General features: G+C 41.5%; 1 protein-coding gene across 1 annotated transcript in view; it reads right to left on the reverse strand.

The window, feature by feature from the left end:
* The window catches only part of ARHGAP22 (Rho GTPase activating protein 22), a 171,064-nt gene that overhangs the window by 38,086 nt on the left and 112,445 nt on the right, over positions 1-20,533 (reverse strand). Inside the window, exon 4 of the mRNA XM_085324804.1 lies at positions 5,174-5,302. Coding sequence (XP_085180930.1) covers positions 5,174-5,302 — 129 coding nt within the window. The remainder of the gene's footprint in view (positions 1-5,173; positions 5,303-20,533) is intronic.

Consider the following 20,533-nt stretch of genomic DNA (forward strand, 5'->3'; position numbering starts at 1 on the left):
AAAAAAAAAAAAAAAAAAAAAAAAAAAAAAAAAAAAAGAGAGAGAGAGGACAATAGCCTTTCCCTACCTCAAGGCTGCATCATGATGGTAGAATATGTTAGAAGAAAAGCAGTAACAAGAGACCCAGACATATCTGATGTAGATAAGTCAGGAGAAAGGCTTAATCAGATCTCAGCAACAGACTTCAAAATTTCTCTGCTATAAGCAGCCAAGCTAGTAAGACCCACTCCCAACTTACTGTAGTTCTGCTCTGTGCCTCAGTTGCTATATCCAGAAAAGCGTCTGTAACTTCTCTCCAGGTAACCTTTGCCTGGGATGAGGCTAACTAGCACCTCCTCACAGATGATTCGTGCCTCCCTCTGTCCCAGGCAGATATCTAAAATGATAATCCTCATCCTCTTTCTCTTCTTCTTGCCTTGGTCAGGCCCATCTCCCAGCACCAGAAAACACTGAAGAGCAAACACTGATAAGCTGCACTAGACACCAGCTGTCTGCACAGTGATAATGGCACAGCAGACACCTGGTGTCACTTCCCATGCACCTGCAGGAGCTTGCGCTGGGGAAGTCTACCCTGCCATCTAGTGAAGGGGCTCTGTGCAGCTCAGCCAGGAATCTCACTCCAGACCGCTGCTCTGGGGAAGCCCTTTAACCAAGCCAAGGACCAGAAACCCCCTCTCCGTCTTAACACTGAAGAGATGCCAGAAGCCACCTCCCTAGTCTTATTTCTGTGGTATCTCAGCATCTTAAATTCATTAATAGATTCTGTGCTCAGGATGGTCTCACTGGGAAATCCCCATCTTACAGGTGGAGAAATTGAGACATAATACAGGTAAAATGACTCACCTTGTGTCACAGCGTTTGTAGCAGATACAGGAATGAGATCTCAGATTCCCAAATCCTAGCATATCCTAGCTCCTAAACTGTCCATAATCTTGTCGGACATGCATCTAAGAACAACACATGACCCTTCAAACAGTCATGTTTTGCTCTCATCCAGATGTTATCTAAAAATCGTTTACCAATGTAAAAGAAGGTCCCTAATTAGGTCCATTACCAACAAAGACATAAACTTGATGGTGACTTACACCACAGAGACTTCCTAGCTCTCCCCTAGTACAAGGCATCGTCTGGACATGGTCCCAGATGCCAGTAAGGACACTCCCCACACTCTTCTGCTGGCAGAAGCAGAAAGGATCCATGTATCCATGTTTATCTACACGAAGAAGTGGACTGAAATTAATGATAGTAGAGCGGCTTTCCCAGTGGACATTTCTTTCTACCAGTTAAAACCCACCAGGTGAAAAGTGATTATTCCTCCGGAGCAGAGAAACCACTCATAGAGCTCCCTCCAGAACACTTACTCCTTCTTAGGGTAAAGCTCTTGTTGCTTAAAAGATGCACATCCCTTTCAACTGCTTCACCTCCTTCCATCACAAGGAAGTGATGAAAACTTAGGATAAGGAGGAGAAAGAATTAGGATAAGATAATGGAGGAAAGAAAGGGGCTCCGACATGCATTTCTGGCAGAGGAGCAGGGAAGTGCTTGTGGCAAGAAGAAATAAGTAAACAGAGGGAAAGAAACCCAAGCACAACCCAAAAATTAACACAGAATGACTCTGTCCCCACGCAGTGCTGATCAGTAAGTTATTGCTCTCGTTTTTTAACTCAGGTAGCAAAAACTCAGCCTTTGTACCTCATGATCCAAAATATAATTCCAGACATGTTTTATGTCTTCTGCGAGACAAAAACGAAGAAGGTACACCAACTGAGAGGTGAACAGATGGCAAAGTGTGTCCTAAAAGTAGCTATATTTCTTTGGACTGAAAGTGCAGTCCTTCTGCACACTTCTAGGGGGGATAACGAATGCTTTCCCCTACCACCACCACACCAGCTACTTTTACACATCCACCCTGGGAGGATGCAAGTGGTCTCACTCTCACTCAAGCTCATGGCCAGGAGTCCCATGCTTGAAGCACTGTGGCACTGCTATAAGCACACTGTATTAAAGAGCTGCCACAGAACAGCATGACTGTAGGGCACAAGGGAATGCTCCAGATAAAAAGGGCTTTCTTGGTAGTAGAGAAGAAAGGCAAAGTGCTAATTCTAGATGTGTGTGTCAGCCTAGGTGTGTTTAGACCCACTGTGTAAGGGCTCTGTCTCAGTTTTGAAGGTATAAATACAGAAAAATTCTACGAGCTTCAGTGGTGTAAACTCAGAGCAAAATTTGTCCCTTGTGGAGTCGGGAAGGATCAGAGGGAACAGTTTTAATCATTCTCCATCAAAATACGCTTCAAAACACACTTTCATCAAGCCATTGTAAGAAGCTATTCCATAAAGACAAAAATCAAAACATATAGCTTACTTTCAACTCTCTCCTCTGAATGAGATGGACTAGACTCAAGAATTCAGAAACCTGAAACTCACGGAAACTTGTTAGAAATCATATTCTCCATAAACAAGATAGCTCTTCTTCAAAAGACTTAGGAACCCCTGGATTTTATTTTAAGGCCACATTTGAAGTGTATTTCAAAGCATACATTCCATATGGCTTCTAAGCCTGAATGTGTCTCTTATTAATGATTTGGGATCTTCAGCAGTGTTGGTGAGTTTTCTGTTTCATTTTAAGAAGCCTTTACTGTTCACCTCTAAGCACAGTTCATGTGCCCACATCAACATGTAAGAAGATATCCTCAGCCTTTTTGATTTATAAGTTTCTTCAATACATCAGCAAAAATGAAGTGTGGTTAAACCTCCCCTTTTATCTTGACATAATTCATTTTTACATCATATCAACCTTTTCCAGGGCTGGATATTTACATATTAATAATGAAGCCTGTTTTTTAATTCCTCCCTCTCTCCCCCCCCCCATTCCTTTAGCTTCATATATTAAAAAGTGTCGATAGATAGGACTTGGCTCTCAAATTAGTAGTGCTAGCAAAGCAGAGTTCAAATTATTCAATTAAAACACAGAGACAGCTATGTTTACAGTCCTCCCACATTTGAGCTAAGCTGGGATTTCACACACAAAGAAATTGGTCTGCTCTGATGCTAATGGAGGAGGAAGTAGGTCTGACCACTTTCCCGAACCTGCTAAAATCATATGGAAACAAAGGTTTGAAAGTCTTAGTTATTGCAATTCTTTCCAATTCTGCAAATTACTGGACTCTTTTCTACAGGGCTTAACTAGCTCTTATCAACATTAGCAGCAGTCTTTGCACTGACATCAACAGGAACTGGATCAAACCTGCAGCATCTGAATACAGCAATGAACAGCAGCTGCCCTATTTCCTTCTATATTGTTGTTCTCCCGCCCTCTCATAATTTTATCCTGTTTTTTGATATTTCAGATAGTTTTTAGCGCTTCAGTTCCTGGAATCAAATGATTCCAATAAGAATATCTGCCCTCATTTAAAATGAAAATCAAAATTTTTCCCTCAGCTTTGCAAAGGTCAGAAAAAAAGAGCAGATTAATTTGCACAATGCCCCCATACAGAAACAAAAAATGAAAAGAAATCCATCTCTGGTTTTATGCCATTTTCATTTTTTTTTTGTTTTAAAAAATCTTAGGATTGTTAATTAGTTAATTTCCTAATATTTTTTAAAAAAGGATGTTTGGTCTGGAGCTACTCCAAGAGATTGAAAAAAAAAAAAACATGAACAAATTTTTGCACTGATACCAGCAGCACTGACAACATCATGCCCTGAAGAAGGGGGCTGTTGCTGAAACTTGTACCACTTTTTTCCTCACAGCATATATACGATGCACACAGTAAAGCTGTAAAAATACACTGCAAGGCCTGCTGTAAGATGTTACAGAAGTACTAATTCTGAGATTCTGAAACTTCTGCAGGAGGAACTTCAGGATCCTGCACTGGGCTCAACATATAAAAGACCCTCCGCTGTAGACTGGACTTCAGAGGGAAAGTAAAACAAGCACATATTCATGTTTGAGGAGAAATCATGATAGATCAGTTTCTACTAACGCTGCATAACGTTCTGCACATTGCACAACAGCACTTCATGGGACCTCTTAGAATCAGGTACAAGTTGCCTTTTCTCTATACACTCTTTCCACTAAACAAAAGAGCAGCCTAGGAAAAAATGATATCATCACTGGAGACTGTATCTTCTCCAGATAAACCAAGAACTAGTACCAGAGACTCAAAATCACAAGAAAAAAACAAGATAAAAGATACCAATAAACACTGGGTCTCCTTAGTGATCTTGTGGTGTTCCAGTCTCTCCAATTGCATTAAAGTCACTTTTTTTTCCCCCTAGACTTAGAAAAAACAGTACCTTTATTTCAGCGAAAGTAACTTACTTGGTATTTTTATTTTTTTTTATCTTTTCCTCCCCAAAAAGGTTGATATCATTATCTACATACAACGGCATGAACTCTATCAGTAGCACACAAGCCACTCAAAGGGTACAGGGTCCAGCACAAAGCCAAGAGTTGCAGCCACCAGCAGCATACCCAGCAGAAAACATCTGTGAATTCCTGCTCTGTGCCTAACTAAAAACATCTCCCATCTAATCTACTGACTTGAGATTTGAAGATTTTAGTATAGCATCAATTTTGAGAGTCTGAATTTTTTGTTTGTTTTAAATATAGGAATTGTGAACAGCTGTATTCTTACAGGTGTTCACTCAGCCTGACCCTGCTGTTCTTCAGGCACCACACTCATTGATGTCAGCTCTCTTCCCAAATGGGCCCTAGAAGTGCCCGATGACAAATGTTGCTGCCTCTGGCTGTACAGAAGTTAAAGATGGGCCTCTGCCTGTGAGGCAGAAAATGGAGAAAACTGGACACACTCCTTTATTTCCACAAGGGTAAGAAAGACCCAGGGAAAAGGTAACAAATAGCTATAAAACTACTGAGTAGCAGCAGTAGTACAGTTTTCAATATCACCACCCGCTTCTGAGAGTCAGTTGTACAGTCTGGATGCGCCTTCCCCTCCCATTCCCCTCCATCCTTGGCAGAAAAAAAACAGTCCAAAGCCCCCTGGCAGAAAAAACAATCCAAAACCCCTGTCTGTAAAACACTCCAGACAGCCAAGAGCTTATCTAGGCATCTCAATGATTTTACAGTGTTACACATATCCTAGTATCACAAGAATAAATTTTACCTTGTGGCAAATGTTTTAATTTATGTGCATGTGAGCTATTTGCAATACCTCCACCAAACGGAGCCCATATAACCCGTCGGATGGCTTTCACCCAATCTTCCATTTCATTCTGGGAATTAGCCATAAGCAGGAAAGCTTCGTGATTGACAGGCATCTTTTCACGGTCCCCTGCACCACCTGAAAGACAGAACACAAATCTCTTAGCATTTAGCTCAGAAGAGAGCAACTGATTTTTAAAACCACCAAAAGTCCGGATCAAAATTATCAAATGATCATTTTAATTGAGCATTTTTACATCTGCATGTGCTGCAGCATCCACAAAGCACAGGTGGATAGAGAATCAAAGCCGATGTGGAAAAACACATGGTTCAAATGTGGGAATCTGGGGGCGTCATGCCTGTTGTCCTACCAATAAATGAAGGGAGAGCACAGGCTGTAAGACCCTATTGGAGGAGCTCTAAAAGAATTTCACACACCTGTGCTGAGGTAAGGGAAGTTATTTCCCAAAAGGGGACAAGGGAACTGTGAGATACTTTAGCACTTGATATGCAGAAGTCTCAAGATCACATATTTTCCCCAAACCCTTGGGAATTTCTAGTCTCAAGATGGAAAGAGAGACCCATTCTGATTTTGGATCCAACCTGGGAGCAATATTTTGAAGAGGAGTTAAGACTTGGGGATATAAACCTGACTCTCCCACTTGAAATAAAAATCTTTAGGAGCCATTAATGTTAATGGGCAGTACCACAGGAAAGCATAAACCAGAATGTCAGATGTGCTCAAGCTGCATTATACATCTGTCATTTATGGATGCTCTAAGACCTGGAACACCTGAACCCTTCCATTTCCATTTTCTTTTTAGCTCAGCACTCCAGTCAGTTTAAACCTTCCTTTCATTCCTCATTTTATGTCCCAAAGCTGGATACAACCTAACAAGGACTACTGAAGCACATAATAGCTTTATTGGAGCAGTCTCTGTAAAGGGGCTACAGAGCTCATCCAACACAGCAGCTGCATCACTAGCAGCCTGGAGCTTCTCCATCACCATGGAAACTGCCTTATACTTTGCCATGGAGATAATGTCTCTGTTGTTGTGTCACTGTCATTTCTGGGCTGACATGGTTTTTAGTATCTATTGGACGAGTGAGAGCTGCCAGTCTGTGCTGAGCAGCTGAGATAGCTTGTTCATGGAGTTCAGAGATAAGAGCAAGATGCTGGTATGTGCTGGTTTCTAGGGAACTGACTGAATGTACACATTCCACGCACCTCCTAAATCCTCGTTAATCTGGGGAAAGTAGCAAGCCAAGGAAGTACTTGTTCTCACTATTAATTATTTCCTGGCTTCCACACACTCACGGATCATGCTCTGTTTTGCAAAGCAAAATGGGTAAAAAGATCTGGCTAGAAGGATTTTGCAGCTCCCTGAGAAGCAATTTACTGAACTGAGAAACTGAAGCAATCTTTTGGTAACATACAGAGACAATAGGCCTGGTCTAGGCGTGCTGCATGAGAAACAAAAGCCAGGACCTTCCTTCCCCACGTTTATTCCCATTCTAATTCTTTCTTCATATCATCCTCCCAGCCAATCTTCCATTTTGGATTTATTGAATGATTTATATCTCATATGACAAATGAAATAGAACAACTGCAAGAGGCAGGCACCAAACGTCAACTCTGGTATGTGCAATCCCAGATGTAGAAGCAGAGGGCAACCTGGACCTGTGGTTTTGCTTTGGATATCTACCAGGCCCTGAGAGATTACCATATCTCTGCATTACCACTCCCAAAGGCTTCAAAATCTAATTTCTTCATCTATTCCCATTCTCCTCTTTCTGCATACAAAGCCCAAATTCACGGGAGGGCTTTCTCCAGGATCTCTCTCCACTTCTACTCTGAAGAATCTGTTCTTATCCCATTTTCCAACAGGCCTGGTTGAGTGACAGAGTTTTAGTGACCTCGGTGCTGCAGTGAAATGAGATAGGCAGACAGATAGCTGAGCACCAGCCTTCAAAGGAGTTGGCTCATCCCATAATTGACACTTCATTTTGTTTCGGTCTCCAGGTAGTACGGTATCGGCCCCTCTCACCTCAGGTAGACAAGGCATCCTTCTGGCTGACCATCAGCTATCCCCTTGACTCCCTTCACAGCATTAAAGCCTTATGACTGCTACCAACAAAGCTCATGGTCATCTTCAACACAGCAGACAGAAATCTTACAGCTGGGACATTCATAGCTGCCAATTAACTAACTTTACTTTTGTATGTCCAGGTCTTGCAAAATGAGCTTTCTTGCTTTACTTGAGTGTATTAGAGCTTCCCCACATACATAAGCACATGTGCATGTGTGCAGTATGCCCCTACAGCCATTGAAGTTTTGTGGATTTGGGAAAAAGTAGTTAGAGGCTCAGCAATCTGAAGCTCTAGCTTGAGCCTAGGATGCAGGCATCCAAATAAATCAATGCTCCATCATATTCTGCTGCAAGGTGGACATACTTTAGCCTTCATGTACTGTATTGTCAGAGTAGGAAATCACAGCATGGGAAACTACTGTCACAGCCTGATTCTCTTAGCAACATACTCAGCCTTAAAGTGAAAACAGACTTCATCAGGCCTAATTCTTCTACCTTACCTTGCAGACCTATTGCCATGCCCTTCTGTAACAAAACATAAGAGATATAAAGATTATAAGAGATATGATGAGAAGAAAGCTTTTTCACAGCTCCTAGTACACCTCAGAGACAAGGGCTCAGGACCTGGCTTGTCAATACCATCTTTACCGAAGAGATAGCCTGAACTTCAGCAAGTTCTTCAAAAGAATAAAATAGTTTGTCAAAAAAACATGCTGTATGAGTCAAACTGTCAGCAAACAACTGAGTTCAGTCAGGATATAGCACAGACCCTGTTCTTAAATTTAAGGGACTCAACTAAGGTCTCGTTCACCCCAGGTTTGAAGGACAAGAAAGCGGAGTCTTAGCTTAGAATAAATTACTGACCTTAAATTTGGTCAGAATAGCTGAACTAAGCCATGCAAAGACTGCCATAGAAAGTGAAATAAGCAGAGAAGGATCAAGGCTGCTTCTGACTGAACTTAACAGAAGTGGTAACTTGACTTGAACAGATGTGGTGCCTCAGCATCTTCCCACTGAATCACTGTCCTACAGGGACCTAACTACAACTCCCCTTCCCTTTGGACCAGCCAGATGCCTTCTCAACCTTCTTGAGCCTTTTTCATGCAAATGTCTAGGGAAAAATATAAATATTTTTATTAGTCCGTAAAAAGTAAAAAATAAGAAGAAATGGGATGGGAAAAAATTCCTGTATACATTGCAGAACCTAGGACTGAGACTCTGCCAAAAACTACACATGCAGCAACTCTGTGGTTGGCTCTCTCGCACTGATACTTTAAATAGGAGCAAGGTCATGATCCTAACAAGCCGCCTGTGGGAGAGATAGTAGTGACTACCCACGTGAGTACACACAAATACTACTCTACACATGGACACTAGCTTAGAAAATGGAACACACTTCAGAACTGCTTTTTAAAGAAAGTCACATATGTTAGCATGGGAAGAAAATACAGCAGCAGAGCAGGTAGATCTACCTATAACCATTTTTTTCTTCTACGACATTTTTACCACGTTCCTTTCCCCACACTGCTGACATCTTTCACAGCAACAACAGAACTAGAAAATTCCCTAAGGGGCAGAGTTCAGACATGTTTCTTTATGCTGTCGTAACAGCCAATAGATCTTGCAAGTCTCAGCATTCACAAGAACCAGAAACAGCTAAATTCAAACCCTCAGATCTTCTTAAATAAACAAACAAAAAAATCCTCCCCATATTCAAGTCTAGATTTTACCCTAAAATTCACAAATTCTTTCTTTTCTGTGCCCAGACCCAAAATGGGACCTCCTTCTGGGATACAGACTCAAGTTGGCAATACAAACACTGCATGAATTCAAACACACTGGTCTTTAGCAACGGGAAAACAATTTTAAACCTCTCTGCCTGGAAATATTTAGATATAAAATTTTAGCTTTGCCTGTCACAGCAATATGAAGTTGCTTTCAAATGATGCAGTCAGACTTCATTTCTGTGGCTAATGGAGCTCAAGCCCATACAACATAGCTGTTAGACTCCAGCCCTAAAGTACACAGGCGCTACTTCTACTGTGTAAATCAAACAGGGCTCTGGCTACTCAGCACCATGGAGGAGGAAGAAACATACTACTAAGCATTTCAAACACAGACAAGGGTTTTCCATCTCTTAAACAGAACTTCTCACACATTTTCAATCAAGTTCCTGTACAAACAAGACTGGCCCTCAGAGACCATCGTTGCTCAGCTCAGGACTGCCAAGGGCAGAAATTCCAGCCTTTCTGCTCAGTTACTTCCAGCTCTAGACTGAAGGAAAAATAAAACCATTTGAAAACTCAGAGTGCAAGCACCTCAACGTGGTAGGTCAATGTGGGAGAAGCAGGGGGCTTAACTTTGAGGAAGAATAATCCAAAAGCTTCAGCACTGACTATGACTTGGGGTTCCCCCTGCATTCAATTGCCTGCTTTGCTGCAGACTTCCAGGATATTGTTGTACAAGATGCACTAGATTCTGTCCCTACCTGTAAAACACATCTGCAGTATTGTTTGTTTCCTTCACAGGTGTACAGAAACAGCAAACACTTTCAAGATTGTGAAGTGTGACGGTGACCACAAAAGTACATACAGTAAGCATGAAGGCCTGGAAGGATTCAAGCACTTGCTCTGCTCTTGCTCACCACCAAAAGAGCTGCAGATCCTAGCAGATGTCAGTGCTTTGCCAGCCCTGCCTCTAGTACTTTACAGGCACTGATAGAATCAGAATAGCTCCAGACTGCTAGTTCCAGAGCATGAATACTCTCTCTTCTAAGCCCAGAGTGGTTTAAGCTGGCAGTGATGCTGTCGTAAACTGTTTGCTCAAGTGGCTCATATAACTGCATTTCAAGTGGCCTCAGAGCCATCTGCTGCTGTCATAGAATCAGTAAGGTTGGAAGGGACCTCTGGAGATCACCTAGTCCAACTCCCCTGCTCAGCAGGGTCACCTAGAGCATGTTAGACAGGGTCACATCCAGGTGGGCCTTAAAGATCTCCAGAGAAGGAGACTCCGCAGCCTCTCTGGGCAACCTGTGCCAGGGCTCCGTCACTCTCACAGGGAAGAAATTGCCCCTCACGTTCAGGCGGAGCTTCCTGTGCTTCAATTTCTGCCCATTGCCTCTTGTCCTGTCACATGGGACAACTGAAAAGAGTTTGTCCTCGTCCCCTTGACACCCTCCCTTCAGGTACTTAACTTTAAACTTATATGTCATCTGTATGACATTTACCTTAGAGTAACACATCACCTCCTAATCCTTAGTAATTGTCATCCTTCCAGGCTCCTTCCCAAAACAGAGAAGAACAAACATTGCATAAGAATAAGCAACTTGCCTGTAGTCAGAGGGGCACTTGCAACAGCAGCAGAAATTAAAATCCACACTGCAAAACCCCGTTTACTGAACAATCCTTCTTTTAGGATCATCTTAGTCTGGTATGTGTTCACTGGGAAGTGCAAAACACATGGCTGCCAATATGCCATATTTAACTGCCCTATCTAGTGTTCCTGTTTAAAGAACCTGTAACAGCAGATTAGTCACATCTATCTCTTCCTAAAACTGTTTCCAAAGAGAAAAGTTCAGAATTGTTATTTTGCCTAGAACTTCTTTCACACGAGTATGACCTTCATCAAAGGATGACATTTGTGGAGCCAAGCGACAGATGTGTGTGAAGACTGGGGAGCAGGAATGGACTTCCTGCCAGGAGATGTTCCTGTCTCATTGCACATAAAGAGAGGAATTTCTTTATTCTCAAGCAAAGTTGCTGTTAGGGTCTGTTGAAGGTTAGCAGCTTCCTTTTCATTCAGGTTTGCTGTCCTCTATAATACATAGAGGCATGAACATGCAAATAGGATCAAGTATGCTCATTCAAGAAACACATGTTCAATATAACAGGCTGAATAATATTTGAATCAATTTAAGAGATTCTTCATTTTTGAACCTCCTACTGCTCACAAAGTAGGTTTGCCTTTCCCCCATTTCTTACACAGTTCTGCTTACTGATGTGCTTGTATATTATCAGTAGAGTGAGAGTACTGAAAATTTAAACCATTACAAATGCTTGCATATAAGTGTCTATGCACATATTTATATACTTACCTGTTTTTACTGCTTTGGTCTGGATGGTAGTGTGCAGTTTTCAATAAGGATGAAATTGTTGTCCATACACATGCTGTTACGGTGTGTGAAGAGATGAATGGCAGCTCCAAGGCTGTATTATCAAAGGGGTGCCTGATGGACAATGCTAAGACCCAAATGACATATTTGCCCTCAGTGCCAAACCAAGTAGTGACAGGAAGCCTTTGACTGCAGACAAGCAGCAACAAAGGTCTTGACAAATGGACAAAAGCTAGCATCCACAGCTGCAAGAACAATCGCAATGATTCATCTTCCCTGACCTGCTCTTTATGGTTGTCTGAAAGGTGAGCATCAGATTTGGAGATCTAAGATCTCTTTGCTGATAAAAGAAGGCAAAAAATAAGCTAAAGGAATTCTTTCAAGATTAAGGACAGCTTTATTAGGGGAAAATTCTGTAAAGCAAAAAAAAAAAAAAAAAGCCTCAAAAGAAATAGTGAACAAGCAAAGGCAAATTGCATTTGATTCCAGCCAGTACTGAATCTCTATCCTCAGCCCTCTTTCCCTTCTCTCTCAAAAAGTTTCCAAGAGCATGACTGCTAGAATTAGATCCAATCTATCGTATCTGAATCTTATGTCAACATACAACTTAAGGCATGCAGTTTGAACTTGGTTTGCATCCAATAGCTCTACCTCTTTCCTACTATTTTTTCTAGATGATCCTTTAACAGCAGGCAAAGATGGCTGGGAATAAGAACCTGACCTTGAAATGCTCACTTTAGGCTACTTGAGAACACAAAAAGCAGTAAGAAAAATCTGAAGAGCCACGGAATGGAGGATAAAATGGGAAAACTAACAGTAACTATGGGGATATGATCTGTAAAGAATCAAGTAACACAGTAAACAATGAAGTGTGCTTGCCATGATTAAATACACACACACATATATGTATATAAATAAAATGTCTGGAAGCTGAGAGTCAATTCGTAATCACATTCATTTACTTTTCAGTCAAATATAAATGTCTAATTCCCTTAAACACTTATAAACTCAGCAGGTTTAATGATAGTTACAAGTAAAAGATGATCAAATTTCCAACTAACAGTACTTGGAGATTTTTAAGAGCCCCTAACCAATTTCAGATCCCAGATTCTAGACCTTATCCCAGAGGATGATGCAAAGGCAGGCTGAAGGCTAAAGCCACCGTTATCTATAAACTAATCTAAAGGCTCTGTGATCTGCTCTCTTCCCACTACACACACACACACACACACACCTTCTGTGGTTTCAGGTGCCATAAACTACTTTAAAGAAGCACCAAAGAGCTTAAACCTCAGAACTGGTTTCACACACAAAAAGTTTGACAAGACTTAACATGAACTACAGAAACTACATGACTACAGAAAATCCTCAAAAATATAAGATTAGCACAGTATCTCAGTTGTCAAGATGACATGTATAACCATCAAAACTACATGATATTAAAGATTTGATTTATTCTTTTATATACAAATTTGTAGCAGGTTAGCTTGACTCTTTTTTTAAAAAACTTCTGTCTGAAGATGCCTATCTTGGTATACGTGTGACCAGTATCACTCTAGATTTACCTATTACTCAAAAAAGTAAACTGAAAAACTTTTTAATCCTATGGATCATTTAAAATAAACCAAAACCTTGACAGTGAACAAGTTCATATTCCAGGTCTGTCACACGCTATAAAATGACCTCATGACCACAGCAAATAAAATAAAAGATGTAAAAAAGGAGAAAGACAATTTCAAGTGCTCTTAAAGTAAGAGCAAGTAGCAATGTGCACAAATGCCACCTTAAATCTCTGCTTATAAAACCTGTTCTCAAATACTTAGTATTTTGCAATGTCTAAGTCTACCTAAGCTGAAATTTTTCTTGTGCTTTATCTGCCTCAGGCTGAATTGTGGGAAGTTTCAGTAAAAAAATTCAACTGTTTTTAAGTTACATCTCGCATTAAAAATCCATTTGTTGTAATTGCACTCAAATGCTCTCATGTCTTCTTGTTTTCAAGAACTTGAAACTTCACAGAGTAAACTATTATGCTGCCAGAGATGTGCTCACTGTGGTGGTGAAGTACAGCTTTATCTCGGCTAAGCTGAACGCACAGCTATGGGAAGGTCATCTCTCCTGCAGCAGCTTAATCCTTAGAGTTGGGACAGAACCAGACATAATGTGCAGCCACTAAGCAGATTAGTTTTTCAAGGACGTAGCACCTCCCTTGCACCAACACAGGCTCCATTCCCTCCGGCTCATGCCCACAATTAATTTGTTCCATGAAAGAAGCACCCATTAACTGAGATCATGCTGGCTCCCTCACTAGTGAGGTTTCAGTTCCCTGTGAAACATATCCCCATCAGCGTATAGGATCCCTACAGACAAGCCACATTGTCACTACTCTAGGATTTCTTTGTATCAGCTTCTGCTAACTGGCAGCAAGAGAGGAAATGTCTCCGACATGGTCACAGCTTGTTTAGGAAGCCAGCAGATTCTATTCCAAATAGAAACTGAGCAACAATAATTAACTTGAGCAACTGCTTACAGCGATTGCTGGGAGCTGCATGACAGCACTTTGCCTCTGCTGTGACTTGTGTGTTTTGTCCTGAGTGTGAACACTAGAAATACTTATATTCTAATTATCTCCAAAGATGCTTCAGGGGTTGGACTGTCATATCAGCAACAGTTTGCTCAAATCAATTAAACTTTCATATCTCTTGACTCAAATTACGTTTCTTGATTGGGGGTTGCTGTGTAGAGCAAACATGTTCACTTCAAAATCTCATTCATGACAGGAATGGCACCATGATGCAACAGCTTCTCTCTGGTGGAGCTCTCTGTGTGTTCCTAAGGCAATATATGCTGATGAAGCAGGCTAATTTAAGGTATGCTGCTGCCGCTTGAAAAACAAGCATCCACCGCTGACACTAACATTGCTTTGCTTGCCAAGTGACAGCTCTCTGGCACCTTGGCACCAGCTTCTTACCAGAAGAAAGTTCCTGCTGGAGAAGAATCTGAAGGTATTGGGAATCTAGAGATATTTGTGGTCCAGCTTCTTCCACTTGCACAAACTTGTGCTCCAGAGCTAAGGTGCATGCCAACACAAACTTCCTTTCAAAATCTGCCCAGCACAGGCCACTAGCTCCTGGGGAGCAATTCATCTTGTGCAGTGTCTGTCTTACAGTGATAAAGTCAACTTCTGCCCCTCTCTGCAGATGCTCCTCCAAGCCATCTCTTCCCTTGATAGAGAAAAAAAAAATCCAGAAAAACAAAAACAAAAAGGCATTCTGCAACAAAACCTGATGTCTCTGGTGGTAATGGGGAGCAGAGATGACAAGTAGGAGAAAGGAAAAGTTCCACAACCTTTTCCCTAGGATGTTACACAGATTGCCAAGCATCAACAGGAGGCTGCTTTCCCTTATCCTTCTCTTTTCTTCTGCTCCAGAAAAAACAACCCTTCCATCCTTTCTACAATTTATTTCAAATGGAAAAACTTAGAACAAGTTCAGCCTACAAGAGCTATGAAGTGTGCAACTGCTTGCGTTAAGCAAAGCTCCTAATTGTTTCCCTGTTGTCTGATCTGGACTGAAAGGAAATGAAATGTTCTCAGTCCAGCAGAAACCACAAACTCACACGGAGGCAATCCCACAAGTGGGACATGCGCCTGCCCCTGCAGGGCACATTGTAGGAGGTACATCTAAAATAAGGCAACTGTGAATTTGAGGGATAAAAAAAGTTACAAGGGTATGTACAAGACTCATAAAACAGTGGCACAGCTGCGCAAAGACCATACAGCTCAACATGGTTCTCCAAAGTGACAAGCATTAGACACTTCTGAGGAACGTATCAAATCATATACTTCAATTGTGGTTGTGTTTACATACTATTATAAGAAAAGAAATTTCTTCCCGACTCCAGATGATGATATTTCATGCTCTGAAATATTTGAATGAAAATGACTGGATGATTTTTATGTATTACCATGCAATCACGAGCAATTTTCCACCTCATAAATATTTCTTCAATTCTTTAACACTGAAGATAAGAGTGGAGTGAGATCTTAAATTCTGAACAGAAATTAGTCACCACATCATAATCTATTTTTCTTTAACAAATCCATGCTGGAAAGATAATATACAGCTTACACATTCTTCTGGGAGCACTGTTGTGCTCACATATTCTAAAACGCGTATTAGTAGGAGTGGAGTGATTCTCATGCCTTCTAAATAAGTCTCACTGCAACTATTTTTTTCCTCCTTCTTGCCTCTTACAAGCCTAAATTTTCTTCCCTTTACACCTACTGCATCATGAAATTAAAGACTCCCTCACTGTATTTTTAAAAGACAACGTGCCTGCCATCTTAGCCAACACACTAGACTTTGAACTGTAAAGTATTAGGATGAAACCATCAGCTGCTACAGCTTAGGCTGAAGACATCAGGCCTTTTGCTGAGTCTGTAAAGACTCAGATCCTTTGTAAACTGAACACAGAGTTCTAAAAAAATTCAAGCTAACGAGAGACAAACGTTGTTCTTCAGTGAAGTGACTGAAGCTTTACAAGTGCAATTTTGGCAGCAGCAAATAAATGGACCATCATTAAGGATCCAATACTTGCTAACTTAATTTTTACAAAAAGGTAGTCATTTGTCATATTAATGCAGAAAAGGGTTTGAAACATAAAAGAAGATATATTTTAAGCCCTTTGCAAAATATTGGCAGATTTGGAAAAATAAAATCTTGCTGATATTAATGACAAGACAACATTGATGGTAGCAGTACCAATCTAAACTTAAACCTAAGTCTCCTTTTACATCTGGCTATTCATAGATTAACCAATGAATCTTCTAAACATGATGGTGTATAATACACAGTACTTTTCACTGAGGCAACAATGCTGTTCAGCAAAAAAGAAAGTTTATAGTTGTTACTTGGGCTAAGTACTGCTGCCACTCAGAACACAACTGCAGATGGCTAATGGACTGAGGTTGTGCTGATGCAAAAAATAGAGGCCTCATTTCTTTGTGCTGTAGGGCAATTGCCAGTGAGCTACTAGCAGAAAAATGCTTAAAACAACCCACTGGCAATGGACAAAAATATATGCAATCAGAATTTTTCCCTCTCAGTTAATGGCATTACCAGAAAAACCATAAGAGTTCCTCTGAAGTAGTTAATCTTCAGCAGATTTAACCCCACTTTTCAAGAACATGCTGATTTAGATATGATTTAAATAAGAAATGAAGAGAGGCTGCTAGGTAAACAATATCCCATCCTGAGAGATTTCTTCAGTCAGTGGACTTGTTCCCACCAAAATAAAGGGGAAGTGTTGCGTAAAATGCTTTTCTCTGAGACCTACCAGGTTTCCCAGGGGAAGTCCTGTCTGCGGCATTTGCTGCCCTTTTTGCATCCTGGAATGCTGCAGATGTACCCTACCAAGGCATCCCTTCTTGATGCTTGTATGTCTCCTCTAGGACAGACCAAAGGCCTGTACATAGGCAGTACCTCTTCTGCCAGCTAACATATTCACCTTTACATTGTAGAGCCAGATGGTGAAGCTCAGGAGCACATCAGCAGTCACAGCGCAGTTCAAGATGGCCGCTTGTAAAAGCAGATTTGTATTTTGGGACTATTCACAATTTCCATCACATATGGCAGGACTGCCCCAAGCATTATCTTGCAAACTTCCATCCTCACAGCACAGAAGCTCACCAATACCAAAGCAATTAGCTACTGACCTGCTGCTGTCCAGCTCCTCCAGACAACAGCAACATGCTTCTGGACTTGTACTGCCTTTGCCTTCTGTGTCCCAATACTCGTGGCCTGGGGCAAATTCCAGTAAAGTGACTTTCTTCATGCAGAAGTTCTTGACCTTCTGCTGGTCTTCCCAAATCCGCATGACACCATAGTTGGAATGTTCTGCTGCTGACGGGCTGTCTCGAAAACAGTCAGAGGGGAAATCCTGATATTTGAAAACCTGGATCAGCAATTTCTTTTCCTCGATACTGCACGCATCCTGCACAATCTCTGTAGCAAACCACACTGACACCTACTAATGGCTTAAATACACTGCCAGAAGCTCCTCCAAATCATCTTGTGCTCTTTGCCAATTTGCAGCAACTTTTGCCCTACATTAGGGCAAAACAAGAGTTGCAAGAGTGCCAACACCCAAACAGGCTTTGTTGTGCTTCAAGTAAAGGCTGCTGATCAAAGCTAGACCACAGCCATAGCAGAAGAGGCTCCCTCCTCTAACTAGGCAAACTACAATTTCCACACAGGACCATGGAAAGACAATAAATGCTCTGATATAAATCAGAGACTGAATTTTCCCTAATTTTAGATTCAAGTACTAGGCAAAAAGAGATAGCAGTTTACCACGTGCAGTTACACACATCAGCTTAGAACTCTCAGATTCTGGGTAAATTCAGCCAACTGTATATCTTATGACATCCAAATGAAGAAGAAGATAAAGTTATTTTCTCAAGGAACTCTAAAGCCTTGCTCACTGAAAGCTGTGATAGTCAGTTGTGATAGCCAGTCTGGCTACTTTTGCCAGTGTGGCATCAATTATGCAAATTAGATCTACACTAAGCAACAAACATGTAGCACTTGAGTAAGACCGGTGAAATACCAGCTGCATTGCTTGGAATGCTCTATATAGGCAATGTATTCAAGTATTTTTATTTTTATAGGCACAGAAAGCCTATTTTGACAATGCTGATGTCAGTGTGCCTGTCCCACAGATGCATTTGGCCCAGCTGGTCGACTGAGAAAAGTTAGCACAGGAAACGGTCCATCTTCCACGTGAGCCCCCTCCTTCTGCTCAACCCACTCTGTTCTGAGAGCACACAACTGATTGCAGCCGTTACAGACAGCATGTGTTATAAGAATTTTTGTCTTCACAGTCAAAGGCAGAATAACAGCCAATAACCAGAATCTGCTCAGCCTGTGACGTGGTATATTAAAAAGCCTTCCAGCTTCTGTTTCAAAACAAAGAAATCTCGATAAGCCTGAAGCCAGCAGCTGCTGCCAGTATTATGCTGCTTTCCTTACCTTGGGGACACCTGCTGAGCTGCTGCCTATTTAATATTACATTAAAAGACTGGCTTTCCAGATAATGAATCATGTATCTACAGAGAAGCTGTGGTATGCAGGGAGCAAGAGGACAAAGTTTGGAAATGAAAGAATCATTCAGGTTAATGGTTTGCAAGAATGGAAAGAAAATCACTGATGGTTTTATGATTCGTCTGAACCCCAAATCAGGGAGCAGAGGGGATGAGGAGGAAGATGCCAACTATCTCCCCTCCTCTCTTCCGCATCTCTTATAGGGAGTGATCAGGTAAGGCTGAAAGTCCCTAACAGAGCATACAAGTCTTAAATGAGGAGGAAAAATAACAGAGCTAAAAGCTAGCATAGCTTGTCACTGCAGAGAGTTGTACTGGCCTTGCATTAAAGGCATGGTAGGCTGCTTTTTACCATTACTTTTATTTAAATAGTCCATAATGTGAAAATAAGAACATGTAGATAGCAGCAAACTGTTGCCTTGTCAGTCTGGTTGCTGCCTTACAATGCAGACACCCCTCTTCTGAGAGGAAACTTAGCCAACCTCCAAGTGCTTGCTGAACACAGATAGCTCCTCCACCCTTCCAGTGAGGAGACCTAGTATTTCGCTTCCCTTGTTTAATTAACTTAGATGAGCTGGGTACCTAAGCATGAAAGCCTTAGATAAAAATTATTAAGAGCTTGCATGCATACACACACATATATATACACATATGCACAGTCAAATATCTTTGAGCCTTAACTGTTCCGGTTTGCAGATGTTCTAGTCCTGTCTGTGTTAAAGTCTTAGATGAGTGAAGTCTGACTCGGGAGGAGGCAGACAGTAAAAATAGCTCTTGATGCTGCTCACCTTATGCTAAGATTCAGCTTCATCCAACCCAATTTTGATACTTCTCCATTCAATTAATAATATCCAATACAGCTTAGACTGCCCTTTTCAGATAAGAAACAGTAACACCACAATGATTACAAACAATCCTATGACGAGGATATGCAGATGGAAGAAATTTCAATTTATGCTTTAGCTAATAACAAATACATGAAAAGAAATCATAGAGATACAGCATTGCTGGAATATTTTAGTCACTTAAAATTAAACATTAGTGTTTCAGTTTTAAACAAGAGGAAACAGGCACAGAGAGGTTAAAATGCTTTCCCAAGGTTATATAGTGCATTACTGGGAAAATGCTTCTTTCTCTGTATTTAAAAAAAAAAAAAAAAAAAAAAAATCCTACATACCAATGGGGAACTGCATGATTACCAGCACAATATTCACAAATGACTATCAGAGCCAAGAATTAAAACAAGATCTGCATCATTCAGGCACCCTGGTTTAATCAAACATCAATTCTCATAAAGCTAGAAACACTGGAAGGTTTGTCAAGTGTAGCTGCAAAGGCAGTGTCACTCCTGGAAAGTATAATGTGAGGAATGGGACAGAACAAGCTGAACAGCATGAAGTTTGCTCCTCCAGCACAGGATGAAAGCAGGCCACTTACTCACCACGGCAATGTGCTGGAAATGGGAAAATTACATTATAAACTGGGAGAGGGCATTGTGTCTTGAGAAGCTGCTCCCTCATTCAGCGCTCCCAGTGGTCGCCTGGCTCCTCCTCCACTTGGAGAGCTTTAACTCCTGAGTTGAAGTCACCACTTTCAGCAACATACGCATGGCTCATTGAGAAGCGCAGTGGTGTGTTGGCCAACTCTGCCTCTCAAGCACTATGCTTCTTGGCAGCGCTGGTCTCTCTGGCAGCCGAGCCCCAGAGCCCTGTGGAAAGAGTGGCCTGGATCCCACAAAAGCCTAGATACTGGTTGGATAAAGCCCCAATTCCACTCGGATTTTAACAACACTGATGAAGGAGGTTTGCACCAGAGCCACATGGCTCTGGAAGTCATTTGCTGAATAACAGACGCGTCTCTGGTGCCCTGCCAGCTCCTATCGGCAGACTCACGGATCCCAGCACGTTGTTTCCTGGAGGCTCCAAATGCTCTAAGGAGCCAACTGCATAGCCTGGACCTAGGCTGCCTGCAGGCTTATCCTCTACCAAAACTCCCTGCTGTAATCCCATATGCATTGCTGCAGCACGTTTGCCCCTTGTTGCATCCCAAAGGTGTGGAATGAGTTAATCT

The sequence above is a fragment of the Rhea americana genome, unplaced genomic scaffold (genome assembly GCF_003343005.1).
Source record: "Rhea americana isolate MKP2758 unplaced genomic scaffold, rheAme1 scaffold_93, whole genome shotgun sequence".
In the NCBI taxonomy this organism is placed as follows: domain Eukaryota; kingdom Metazoa; phylum Chordata; class Aves; order Rheiformes; family Rheidae; genus Rhea; species Rhea americana.